Source organism: Melospiza melodia, chromosome 4, assembly GCF_035770615.1.
Source record: "Melospiza melodia melodia isolate bMelMel2 chromosome 4, bMelMel2.pri, whole genome shotgun sequence".
NCBI classification, from domain to species: domain Eukaryota; kingdom Metazoa; phylum Chordata; class Aves; order Passeriformes; family Passerellidae; genus Melospiza; species Melospiza melodia.
This window is the reverse complement of record NC_086197.1, coordinates 55,502,638-55,516,648: the sequence shown is the minus strand read 5'-3', so window position 1 is coordinate 55,516,648 and position 14,011 is coordinate 55,502,638. Positions and strand designations below refer to the sequence as shown.

Below are 14,011 nucleotides of genomic sequence, written 5' to 3'. Positions count from 1 at the left end.
CCAATGACGGCGGGACTTGTCCGTCCCCGCCTCCCCGGCTGTAGCTCCGCCCCCGGCGCTGTCGCGCAGTGACGGGGCGGCCCGGAGGGCGCGGGGCGGCCGCGCATGCGCCCGGGGAGGGTGGCCCCTTCCTCCCCGCCTGTCACCTCTCGGCTGGTGCCGCTGTGCCGGGGACCGGCACCGGGGCCGCCCTTTCCTCCCGTTCCCTTGTCTCCCGGAGGGAAGGGCCTTCCAGCCTTGTCTGCAAGGGTTCCGGCTGCCGCCCGGCGGCCGCCCCCGCGTCACCGTCCCCATGGAGGAGCCGCTGGCGCTGCACCCCGTGAAGCTCTATGTGTACGACCTGTCCAAGGGCATGGCCCGGCGCCTCAGCCACCTCATGCTGGGTAAGAGCACGGAGGGACCCGGGGCCGCACCGGCCGCCGCCTCCCGGGGGCTCCCGTTCCGCCACCGACCACCGCGGCCCGGCTTTGCCGCGCCGGAAAACGGGGCCGAAGTCGCCGCCTCCCGCCCCGGGGATGGCGGTCCCCGCCCGGTATCGTTCCTCTGAGGGAGCGGCCCGCCGGGAAAGGCTCCCTGAGGGCGCTCCGGGCGGCGGCGGTGTCCGGCGGGTGCAGCGCGGCTCGGGATGCGCGGGGCTTGCCCGGCGGCTCTGTGCCTGGGGACGCTGCGGGGTTTGGCTGCGGCATTCCGGACCCCGCTGTCTTCGGGACGAGTCTGTCAGTGCGGCAGATGCAGCTGCTCTGGGTCCAGCCTGCTCTCCCGCAGCCGCCCGTTGTCGCTGCGCGGGTGTATTTCCTAACGGCACGGTAAAAGTGTTCCCTGGCCCCTGCAGGGAGGCACGGCGCGGCTCCCGAGCCCGGCTGATGTGCGGCCGGAAGGCTGAGCTGAGGAAAGGCGCCTGCTGTTTACAAGGTTATGGAGCTCGAACGGCTCCATGTTGTGGTGAGGCCGGGCTGGGCTGGCGACGTGCAGCTATCCTCCCTCTCCTTCAGAGGGTTTGGAGGAGTCTGCTGGATGTGTTGTCGAGATTGTGTGCGTTTCCAGCCGAACCTGAAACTTGGGATGGAAAGGAAACAGGTTTTGCTTAAAGTTTTGGAAGCATGAGTTAGGAATGCAACAGGAGAGTGTTTTATACCTGTTATGAACAGATTCTGACCCGTGTCAGACCAGCAGTCTGTGTGGGTTGAGACTTCTCAACAGACTCAGTGTCTGAACAGATGGCTCTGTGTAATCTTGTTTTACAGTTTGTTGGCATTCACTTTGCTCATCTGCCCTATGAGGAGATTCTTGTGATTTCCTGCAAGCTTAAAATGAAAGTCCAAAGCATGAGGTTTCATGAAGGTCAACGATAGATTTGCAAAGTTAGGAAGAAAATAGTACAGGGATCATGTGTTTTGTGCTCTGTTAGTCATTTAGCAGCAACCACTTTGGGAGATGTGTGTTTCCTGCACTGGATAACCTCAAAACTTTTTATGTGGTCAGAATTGCTTCTACTGTAGCCCGTAGGGAAATAGCTTTTTGCCTATCAGGTGAAATAGCCATGTTTTATCATGTGCGAAGAGTTAAAAATCTTGAGATTACATGGGTGCATGATTTACCTGTAACTGAGTTGAGTAGAGTATAACTACTCTTATATCAAAGTGTTGGTCCAAGCAAAGACTGTAACAGAGGTAAGTTGCCACTATAATTATCTCCATGCCAATCTCCACACAGATCAAGCAAAGGCTTTTTAGTTCCCTTTTTACCTACAAAGTCAGTCTTGGCATCTTGTAGCTTTCTGAATGTCCACCTGAAAACACATAGCACATTACTTCATTTTGATGCTTTCTAATCTATTCAGACAACTTGGAAACTTTTGTGCTTGTGATATAGTTTGGTGGTAAATTTTGGGAATCTGAGCAGTGAAAAGGAAAGCTTAAAAACCTGAACACTTCTGGGTAGAAGGGGAAGTGCTGCTTGCTAGTACTGCCTGGTAACTGTGTTCAGATGTGTTTGTGGAATGTGGCCAACTAGGCCCGCGTGGTCACAGTGACAATGCAGACTGCAGAACATTTGAGATGGTGCATCCTGTGACATGATTGTCTGTAAAACAAATCATTCTTTCTTTTTTTTTTTTTTTCCTTCCTTCCTTCAAGTTGTGTCTTCTATGCATTCACACTCATCTCTGTTTCAGATGATTTTGGAAACCTCCCCAAGAGCCAAGTGATTGAGAGAATACTCCTCTTACCTCATGCATAGACCCTTTTTTCCCTGAAGAACAACAAAAAAACCTCTTCTTACTTCTCTGTATATCAGCCCTCAGGTGGTCAATATTAATTCTTTCTTTAGTGATGTTCAGAAACTGTAGGTCCTCGAGGAAGGTCACAAAAATCAAAGAAGAAGGCATTTCTTAAAGGATTTACACTTGGCATCTCTACTTACAGTATTCTCTTCATCAATGCCAAGTTTGAAACAATGCTTTTGCTTTCAGTCATAATCCTGTAATGTTGCCTAAATTGAAATACATTGTTTTAGAAAGAAAAAAATAAATACCGTAATTGATTGTGCTAAAATAAATTTCTGTCAGGCTTAAAAACAGCAGCTCAGGTCCCCTTGCCAGAGGGGCATGAATCCTGTCTTGTGAGGCTGACCACTGCAAGGGCATCACTGCACTGTGTCTGCTGTTGTGCTGGTAGGGTCCAGAGGTACTGGGGGCTGTGTCAGCACAGCCTTCAGGGGTCAGCTCTCACTGCCAAATTTACACTGACTTGTTCAGTACCATTTCTCTCTGTTGTTGTTCAGTGAATCTGGAAGGCAGAGATGTTTAGCACCGTTCATAGCAGGCTTTAGAGTGACTTGGTCTTGTCCCTTGGACAGTCTTTGTTTTTCTTGGCCAGTTTACTCTTTCTCTACCCAGACTACTTTTCTAAGTAAGTATTCTTCTTACTTTTCTGTAAGCTTTCTGTAATTTAGTGACTATTCCTATTCTGAAGGATACATGACCAAAAATTGTAGTTCACTTGCCTTTGGTATCAGAAGCAGCACATTTAATTTTTATGTTGCTTTACATTACATCTTCTCAATAGCTACTGTTGGTCCTCTCTCCCCCACTCTCAGTCTGTGACTACATTTGTCTGTTCAAATATTTGTTATAATAATGAGAAATGTTGACCTGAATGCAGTAAGCTTTCTGTTGCCAAGACAGAAAACATAATCCACCTGATTCTGTGGAGGCTAAAGAGGAAAAGAGAATAGTTCAGCTTGCAGTGCTGATTTTGAAATAGACCTCCAAAGGCAGAGAAGTCTTTAAGGGAGATTAAAATCCTATTGCATCATAGGCTTAAAAAAAATATCTACCAGCTCAAAGTTCTCCTGTCCTGTAACTGAGGTTATTGCTTTTGTGACTCACAGAGTGAGCTGGGAGCTTGGTTAACCACAGCAGCCTTGGCTCAGTGTAGTGTAAATTAATGTTGAGTGGACTGGGAGTATGTTTTGGTTGAAATTTTTAAGTGGTGCATTCAGCTGTAGGGATTTAACAGCCCAGAGGGAATTGGAGCGAAAGGTAACTGCTGAAAGGAGGTGCCTTCTGCTTGGTTCTATTTTCCCAGGCCAGCACATTTCTCTGCTTCTCCTCCATCTGTTCTGAACAGTTTTGAATTGCTTCAGCATGATATTCTATCAGCTTTGCTCCCAGCATTTGCTGGGGATTTCATGAAAATGGCATGTGTTACCCTCCCCCAATATAGCCTACTTCTGCCTCTCTCTAGGCACCTCAAGGAGAAGGGAATTGAAGCAGGCTCCTCCCTCTCTGTTAGGTTTTCTTTTTTGCTTTGGTTGAGCACGCTGGGTAGCACATAGAAGAGAGTGCTTGCCTAATTAGAGTAATTTTCAATTCATAAAAGGCAGGAATCTTAATGGATTGTCCTAGGGAAATGACAACAATATGCAAAGCAGTGCACTGCTAGGAACACTTATGTTGGTTGACCAAATTGTATTACTTCCGATTCCACAGGAGAACAGTTCACCACTTTTTTTTAGAGTCTTTTATGGTCTTCTGGAGTTTGCATAGCCATTGCAGACCACAAATATACTCTTAAAGATACTGAGCTTCCTATTATGTCTTTACAGCTCAAAACAGGTGTAGATCTTGCACTGAGGGCTGGATGGCCTGAACTCCAAATGGGGTAAACTAAGGGCCCATCTGCATCTTCCTTCCTTCACGTCTCAGAACTCCTCTGCCCTTCAGTATAATAATTTGCATTAATATACAAATGCCACTTTCGTTTGATATTTAAAATGCACAGGAATAATCAACATTGTTTGGCCCTCAAGATTAATAAATTACTGTGACTATAAAAAAGATTGGTGAGCATCTAATCTCCCTTGTGCTTGGCCTTCCAGACAAATCTAAGCATGGAAGTAATCCAGTTTGATTGTATTCTAAAATTATATGGGCTTGCTTCTTCTTTCAAAATACCCCTGTATCTAAACAATTACAGTCTCCTGAATTGATTTTACAAGAAACTAATCTAACTACTTCATTCTCCCTGTTCCTGTGACTAAGCTGAGGGTCCTGGAATTGTTTATGTTTTATTTTTCTCATAGGTTTCTGGCTATTATATCTGGTTCTGGTGTTAATGTAAACACCATTAAAATATTTGAGCTATGAATGGTATAAAGAAAATAAAACAGTAAATATAAAAGCTTGTTTACTTGCTATTTACTCCACCTTATTGAAAGAAATTGAATCTTTGAAATGCTTAAGCACACAGATTTATGCTGAACTGGGATCACCCCCCCAGGTTCTTGTGAGTATTTTCAGGAAAGAGCCACAGAAGCACATCAGCAAGGGAAAAATAAAAAAATAAATAAACAAACAAAACCATCTCCAAACCATCTCCAAACGTGGTGATCATATTTCCAAAGACTGACAGGCTATCCCCTGAAACTCTCACAAATATAATGCAGTAGCTTTTCATGTCCATGTTCATGGTCTGTGATGAAAACAAGGTACCTTGACTTGCATTAGCTTGGAATGGATGCAGATCAATTAAGCTGATTTGCTTCACATTTACTTCAGGCTGAGCTGGCACATGGGCAGTTTCTGTGGGAGGGCTGATACCTGATAGCCTGGCTGTGTGCAGTAAATGTTGTGTGATTAAATGTGTACATCTAAATTTGCAATGACCTTTCCTGTTCAACAGCCCCTGACCCTTGAAATATTTAAACTAGTTAGCATCTTGCTGTTTCCCTGTTTTACCTGGATAACAAAATCACAGAAGAGGTAAGGTTTGAAGGGACCACAGTGGGTTATCTGGTCCATCCTCCCTGCACAAGCAGGGTCATCTCAGGCACATTGCACAGGTTTGTGTCCACATGGTTCCTGAGTATCTTCGGTGAGAGAAACTCCACAACCTCTCTGGGCCACTATTCCAGGGTGTTATCACCTGTACAGTAAAGAAGTTCTCCTCATGTTCAGATGGCTCTTCCTGTGCCTCAGTTTCTGCCCATTCCCTCTTGTCCTATTCCTTGTCACCAATGAGAAGAGCCTGTATCCATCCTCTGAATAACCCTTCCTTCAGATACAGTAAGTGCCCAAAAGAGCATCATCCCATCAGGACATTCCCGTTCTGCATTTTGAGCATGTGCATCCTTTGGATTAGCTTTACTGTAGGTATGAGCAAAGAGTAATGCCTGCAATTTAATGCTGCGAGAGCTTTTGGAAATGACTGAGAGAATCTCTACACAGTAACAGACAGCCTCAAGTTATGAGTAAATGGTTTGGTTTTGGTGGCAGCACCAGCACACAGCTCTACCCACATTGCAGTGACCATAGGGGTTTGGAGTTTTGTGGCAAGCAGTGGAAGAACAGGAAATGCGATGATATCTGCCAGTATCCTGGATTGTGTTTGCAATCCCTTCTTACAGTCCACTCAATTGACTATGGGATGTCAGCTCTATTGCACTGTAGGACTATTTGGGGAAGTTCATGGCAACCTTGAGCTTCTGGCTTTCAAGTGGACAGGGCTGCCAGAAGCAGCTTTATTGGAAAGTGTTGCTGCAAGGCCCAGATACAACTTGTGTCTTAGCACTCACAGCAATGCTGTAGCCTTGCTTGGTCTTGCTGTTGGGGCTGTTGTGTGTATCAAGCCTTCAGAGACTCTGGGCAAAATATTTTGTGTGTAGTGAGCAATGTCAAGCAGAAGGCAAATATAGCTCATTAGTGCATGCTGCCCTGCCTACTCTGCCTTAGCTTATCAGGGGTGGCAGTCGTGGTGAGCTGTCACCTGTTCTGTGCAGTGACTGAGCCTGGGAGAAAGGGCAAGAAGAGTCATAGAGGAGGGTTCCCACCAGAGGCAGAACTTGAGGAGGAAGATGGTTGTGTCCATGAATGTCTGTACATAACCTCTTACATGGCAGACAAGCAACACTGAGATTCTTGCTGAGCAGCAGGAAAGGGAGCTGCCCGAGTTCCTCAGAAACCGGTGGCCATTGATTTATTCCTCTGTGGCTCAGTCTGAGTTGAAATGACAGCAGCCAGCTGTGAAACCTGGAGTACTGCAGCAGCTTAGCAAAAGTTCTCAGTCTTGGATGGCTCTGTTTGATGCGTACGTGGCCAATAATGGCAGGTTTCTTAGGCATGGGATTCCCCCAGCAGGGCTGTCACTGAAGACACTTGCACTGCCTCTCACCAGACACAGTCCATCAGTGGAAGAAAGCGATTATATTTTGTCTGCAGCAGGCTGGAGAGCTACCACAGATGCCTTATTGCCAGCAGTGCTGCAGATCTAGTTTGTGTTTTCCACAATGCCAGCTTGGTTAATGATTTTTAGGAGCCAAGGAAAAATAGTGGGTCTGCAGCTTCATTAAGATTTTCAAATCAGTGTTGGCACAAACCAGCCAAGCTGAGCAGCATCAGACAGACCTGCCTTGTGAAGATAGGCAGCTTCACTTGCCAAAAGCTGTTCTGCTACTGCCCTGGCAGTTTCTGCCTTTGGACTGCTACAAACTTCATGTGTAACAGTAGAGACTGGACTGCAGTCCAAAACAAAGTCCAATTCCTGAATTCTGCTTGGGTTTTGTACATACAGACAATTACTTTGGTGAAAAGGGACCTCTAGAAGTCCTGCTTAAGATAGAGCCAACAAGAGCAAATTCTTTAGGGCCCTGGACAGCAGAGTTCTAAGTATCTTCAAGGATTGAAAACCCATATGCTTTCTGGTCTCCTGCTCCCGAGTTTGACCACCTTCATGACAAATGTTTTCCCTGCTTCCTACTGAATTGTGAATTTCCCATTTTCCAGCTAGCACCTGTTGCCTTGCACTGTGCCTATCTGAGCAAGGGTCCCCTTTCATCCATACCTGTTGGGTACTTGTAGACAGGAATACAGACTCTTGGCTTTCTCTTCTTGAGGATGAACACACCAGTTTTCTCAGCTCTTCTTCAGTACAGTAAGTGCTCCAGCCTGGTATGTCAGTGTCTTTTATACTCTGGTGATCCAAAAGTGGACACAGCACTCCAGATGTGGTCTCACAAGTGTCACATTGAGGACAGAATCACTTCCCTTGAGCTGTGGGCTGCAACCTTGCTAGAGCAGCCCATTGTGTAGCTTTTGCTGCAGTGGTATTTTCAGGTAGGTGTTGTAATTGCATGAGCAGGTCCTGGCAGCACCTGTGACATTGTCAATATCTACCATAGCTCTTCAACCTGCATTCAGTATCCAGGTACAAAGTGCCAACTCTCTGGAAAGTATTTTGTTATTGTCTGCTGCAGGTGTGTGTGAAAGTAAATATACTAAGATGTTCTCTTTCAATTTAGCATGCAAAGGACGGGCACAATTCTAATATGTGCTGCCTTTGAAATGGTTTGTTTCTCTGGTCTGAAGGATAAAGTTCAAGTTTCTAGTGAAAAAGTTATTTATCATGAGCAAATGTGTAATAATTTGTTAATAGATACACAGAATGCTAACTGGGCAAAGCCAAAGGGTAGAGCCACCCCGAGGCCAGTGCTGCCTGTGGTGCTGAGCCTGCAGGGCCAATGGGATGCAGAGCTGGCAGCTCTGGAGCCTGAGGTGACACCTCTCCTGGGGAACATGTGGAGCAAAGGCCAAAGGATCACAAAGCACAGCAGTGGGACAAGCTAAGGGGCCAGCAGATGCTTCTGAGGTACTGCAACACAGTGTTCTGGTTCTGTCATGGCCTCTCTCTCTTGGCCTTCATCCTACTCCAAGCCCACATTTCTGTGCAATGGGTTGACAGGGAATGTGGTTGCTGCCTGGCTGTGACTCACGGGAGTGACAGATCAGTCCTCCTGCTTCAAAGCTACACGTGCTCACTTCAGCTGATGTCTCTGTTGTCACAACAGCCTTTTCCCTGCCTCTGCTCTTCCATGACCCTCACCTGAAGCAGGTACCTATTTTGCTTCAGACTGAGTGGAAAAAAATGTGTTGGTGATTGCTTTTTCTTGTGGCCAGAGGAGTACTCAGTCTAGTGCTTGGGTTCAAGAGAATACCAAATGTTGGTATGCACAAAGTTTTTCTGTTCCAAATCTGCTTTTTGGGGGTTCTGCACTTTGTTCAGGAAAAGAAATTATAACACATCTCCCCCAGCATGCACCCCTACAAGCTCCCAAAGGGAGGGTACCAGGGACCAAGCCTTTTGGTTATGATAGATAAAATAATTGAGCCTAGAGCAGTAAAAGCTGGTGACCTTTTGAGGTGTAATGGGTTTAATCTTGAGATCCTACCATGAACAACAGAGAGGTTTAGGTCTCCTGCTTCTAGGGAACTGGAAACACATTTTAAAAGGGACCTTTTCTCTGAGACCCAGTTATATTATCAGTGTGGTGGTGCCTGAAGCAAGTCTTTGTTGCTTTGTTCTGGAAAACACACAGCTTTATAACTTGTGTAAATTTCAATGCTGTACTTCTCTACCTCAGTTCCCACTTAAACTAATTTTTAAGGGCAGGGGTTGGGAGGGAAAAGAGGAAATCATGGAATACATTATAGAGGCTACCACCACTGCTCATATGTTTAAGTCAGACCTCTCATCAGCTACTGAAAAAGAGAACTGAATACACTCTGCTGGCCAGCTGTTATGAAATCTGATAAATTCAACTCTTCTGCTCCTGATTGAAGACTCTAATTTTAGGAAAATGTTTTCTTGGTCTGTAGAAAAACACCTAAGGAAGGTAAGCATCAGAAGGATAGCATTACTACCTCTGCCTGTCAGGAGGGATTAAGTACAGAGGGTGTGGGGATTAAGTAGTTAATTTGAAATTTTAAAAGCAGCTGTGGATTAAATCTTTTGTGTTGCTCTCATGGTGAAATAATAAGCATGGTTCCTAAGTGATTGATGGAAAGTAGGCTGCAATCTGGAAAATACATTGCTAATAACTCTTCTTTTCTCTGCATACAGGGAAACAGCTGGATGGCATCTGGTAAGTGACTAGATTTAAACTGCATAATGTGGGTAAAATACTGGTGTAGGGAGTATTTTCACTATGCAGTTATATATGCTTCAGAGCTTCAGAACATTTTGTGGTGGAAGAGAGAGCAAGGCACTTTTTGCTGCTGAATAGAGATTGGCAGTAGGATTATGTACAGTCAGGTGCTAGTTAAACCACTCTGTTCAAAGCTCAGTGGACCCCATGGAATAGGGTGTTGTTAGCAGCTGTTGTGTTTTTGTGCACCTCTGTACTTTTTCAAGGGTAAGATGGTGTCCTTGTCCCAAGCACTTTGTCTTATAATTCCAGGCATGACTAAACATGATAGGAAAAGAGTAGGTGGGAAGAAGGTATTACAGAATCAAGTCTTCTGCCATATAAGAGCAGTATCTACATTCAGTCACAAAAAAACCCCTTAATTTCCTATAATTCATATCAAGAATTTTGATATCACACAAAGAGGGTTTGTTTGGTTTCATTTTAGAGGCAAGAAAACCCCTAAACCCTTGTCCATCCATTTTCCTCTCCTCTGATCTGTCTCCAGTGGCTGTGTGACCATTTTCTCAGGCGGTGAGAAGTCTCTCTCAGGGTGGTAGCAGGTCTAGTTGTGTCTCTGAGGGCTGACCTCACCCTCAGCCCGTTAGCTGAGAGAGGCTCATGCCTGGGCTCTTAGCTAAACCTGTTCTTTCCTAACTGCTTGCAGGATTACAGTAGGCTTGATAATCATTGCTTCCATATCCATTCATGTCCCAGCAGATCCTATTCCCACTCACAGAAACACATTGACCTTTTCTTTCAGTTATTCCCTTCATTATGTCCTTCAGCTCATCAATTTATCAGTGATTTATCTGCTAGGCTATTTACTTTTTTCCTTGATTACAACTTTTTTGTTTTGTTTTCTATGGCAGGCACACCTCCATAATAGTCCATAAGGATGAATTCTTCTATGGCAGTGGAGGGATCTCCAGCTGTGCACCTGTAAGTTAAACTTAATTTTCTGATATTTTTTTGTAAAGTTACCTGATCAGAATTGCTTGTGTTACTGCCTTTTAGAAAAGCAGCAAAAGACTTCGAAATTTAGACAGATGCTGAAGCCAGCTGCTTGTCATGGTTTCCCAGGGAACTGAGGGTGAGGGGAGCATGGACAGTGGGTTTAAGCCCAACTCAGTTCAGGCTGGGGGCTGCTTCTTCTGGTAGAGCCTATCTATGCAGAACACCTTTTGCAACTGCTTTGCCAGAGTGACACCTTGTCCAATTCTGTATCATTAAGTGTTACATGCAGACTTTTTTAAGAGTGAAAAAAAGCCCCAAACCACAATGTTTTCTCAGACCTTTCTGTTCTTAGAGAGGTAAAATGGTTGGGCTGTGCTTCTAAAGGAGAGTTTTGCCATAGCTTAGAGCTTTCAGCCCAAAGAGCCAAATATACCAGCTGAAATGGAAGTTTCATGTTCCTTCTCATTCTCTTGAGTGCAGAACAAGGGAGGCCAACAGGGCTTTTTGCTTGATAAACATCCCAAAAGCTCCTCCTTGGGATGTTGATAAACATCCCAAAAGCTCCTTCTTTTGTGCCTGCACGGACCATAACAGCTTTATTCAGTAGACTGCTCCAAGAGAATTCAGCCTGATCATTTGATCAGTATCTTCTGGCTGTTCATTTTTACAGGGAGGGACACTTCTTGGCCCTCCAGACACAGTTGTTGATCTGGGGAACACTGAAGTCACTGAAGAAATTTTCCTGGAATACCTTTCCTCTTTGGGGGAATCTGCATTCCGGTAAGTAACAGCCTGTACTGGAAAACCTGTGTACCAAAAAGGTGCAGAATGGAGGAAGGTGTTATGAAACCAGTCCAGCTCCCAGAGCTTCTGTCTGCTTACTCTCTCATGTGGTGCTCTGCACATATGGACTGGACTGATGCACCAATACACACAAGGAGCTACCTTCTAGGCTGGGAAAGCATTCTGCTGGGAATTCTTTAACACTGCTTTTTTTAAAATCCAATAATGCCTAAAATGTTTTTGAGAGAATCACCAGAGAAAATGAAATCTCTCAGTAAATAGCAGTTTGCCCTGTGAGTCATAGGTAGTCACTGTAGTGAAGCTGCCAATTTTCACAAGAGTAGAAGCAAGGTCTTGACTGGTAAAGGGTCTGCACTGCTTCTCACAAGAGTAGGAAACCACAACATTTAGTGTTCTGGCTGTCTTTCAGAGTCAATATTGCTGTGATTTCTCGTTACTGCTACTGTGGTTTTAATTGAAGAAACCTGACCTCACCTGTTCTCCCAAAAATGATTGCATTAAAGTAAGGGATATGGAGAGATGTCATTTTCCACCCTGATTCAATTGAATTTGAGGGTGAATTGATGTCTGTATTTTACCTATTTGCCTTAGAATTCTTTGGGGTGGGGGGACGAAGTGCTCATGTAAGATTCTTCATTAAGGGTGTAAGTTTTTTTCTACTTGTATGATTTATTGCTGAATCTGTGGGTTTTTTTGTTTCAATTTCTTTTCTGTGGCACAGAGGAGAGTCTTATAACCTCTTTGAACATAACTGCAACACCTTCAGTAATGAAGTGGCACAGTTTCTGACAGGAAAAAAAATCCCTTCCTATATCACTGACCTTCCATCTGAAGTTCTCTCCACGTGAGTATGGATGCCCCTCCTCTCTGTAGCTGCCTCATGCTAATGCTTAAGCATTTGACAGAGCCAGCAGTACCAGTTCCTGATGGATCTGTCTGAGAACCAGCATGAGATTAAGGAGAGGATGCAATTTTCTTTACATCAACACTTGCAACACTCTATGACAAGTGCTAACTGGCACTGGTGTCCCAAAAAAAGGAGGAGAAGGATGTTCTTCTGCCTTTAACTTAAACTAGCTGTTTTGTGATGGTCTCTTATATAGAGAAAGTTTCAGATGACAGTGTAAGGGGTTCTTTCCCTCTTAGACAGCCAGTATCTGTTAAAAGTCATTTCTCTAAGCACCATAATTGCAGAGGTGTCACTTTGCTTGTGAAGAGGCAGGGGAGATACAATTTTAAAATTAATGCTGCAGTTTTAAAGCCAGGATCGGGTGGAAAAAGAGGATATGGAAAAAAAAGAAATTTAGAATTTCCTGCTTGATAATTCAGATATTGTTTTTGTTTGTTTTTTTTTTTTTTTTAACTCTCAGCTAGTGAGGATCCCAGTAGGAGGATGTGAGCTCCATCATTTATGTCTTACTTCTTCTAACAGTGGTGTAGCACATTATTTGTGAGACATGGGTCTTCTACCCTGGACTCTTAGAACTTCAGATCTCTCAAAATCAAATAATGTCTGTAACAGAGGGAGTCTTACTGAAAGACAAGCCAGGTGCTACAGATTGCAACAGAAATTATTCTGGGAGTGTTGAACCACTGTCTTTTAAGTAAGCTAGAGGCTATTCTTTTGGCAGGCCTCAATATTGATGTACTTAATAGAACACTGCCATTGCATAACAAGGATTTTGTTTGCACACTTAAGTAGAATGAATTGCTGAGAGCTGGTTTCAGACAGTGTTACATTAGCAGTCTAGGCATGTTAGGACTCAGAACTACCTTATCTGATGATTATATGATATAAAATAATGTTTAAGTTTCTTAGTTATTGAACAGTAAACTAATAGGTTAAATTAGTGTCTTTTAGTTTGTAGTGGAACTCTTTTCTTCAAATTCGCTTCTAGAATGTTGGTTTGATTGCACTCTAGGAAGTGAGTGCACTTCAGTGGTAAATGTGAGTTGTTGACCAAGTAAACTCTTTGAGATGTTTATTTCTTTACCTTCCTAGACCTTTTGGACAAGCTCTAAGGCCCCTCCTGGACTCCATCCAGATCCAGCCACCCGGAGGCAATACCTTCAGCAGACATAATGGACAGAGCTAACAGGAGTGACCCAGTGTGCCCAGCCTCACCAGGCCTCTTCCTTTTTAAACAAGAATCTACCAGATTTCTATTTTATAATTTCTCATGAGAATTAACTCTAAAGAAGTTACAAGACAAGTTTTAAAATTTCCTGAGGAGAGAATTTATCAGGGTGCATGTAAGACAATGCTACCAAAAATATTGCCATAATTTCTAATAGTATTATACTAATTTATAAAGGCTGTCTTGTCCGAGTAGGCTGACACTTTCCATGTAACTCCTGTGCTGGTAAGTTGAAATTCATTCCATGAGCATTCAATGGCCCATTACACAACTTGAAGTAAGTAAGGGGATGTCCTGGCCATCCCTTGCATCTCTGTCATGTCACCGCCTCTGTTGTGAGGGTATTTGCTGGAAGTCTAGCAAAAAAAGCAGAGCAAGTATTGGTAGCCTAGGAAGTGAAGGTGTCCCAGGATTAGTCTTCATATTTCACTGACATTTGCTCAAAGGAAGAGCTGATATGATTAGAATATCTGCAGTGGTACAGGTGTATGGGAAAGGTGATGAAGCTGAACCATGTGTCAGTGTCACAGTCAGAAGTGAAATTCAGTGGGACTTGCTGTGGTAGAAGGGAACCTGGAGCCTTGTCATTCCAGATCCAAGAGTTATGGGAAAGAACCAGCTGAAAGAAGAGAATCTCATGAGCAGAAGTGGTA

The 14,011-nt window shown here is 44.3% G+C and overlaps 1 protein-coding gene across 1 annotated transcript; it reads left to right on the top strand.

Moving 5' to 3' along the window:
- The first annotated feature begins 87 nt into the window (after positions 1–87).
- Positions 88–13,549, top strand: DESI1 (desumoylating isopeptidase 1). The gene is given in 7 exon segments (XM_063154631.1): positions 88–209; positions 211–383; positions 9,396–9,417; positions 10,332–10,401; positions 11,087–11,196; positions 11,942–12,064; positions 13,223–13,549. Coding segments are annotated over 7 exon segments (696 nt in total). The 5' UTR covers positions 88–105; the 3' UTR covers positions 13,317–13,549.
- The last annotated feature ends 462 nt before the right edge of the window (positions 13,550–14,011 follow it).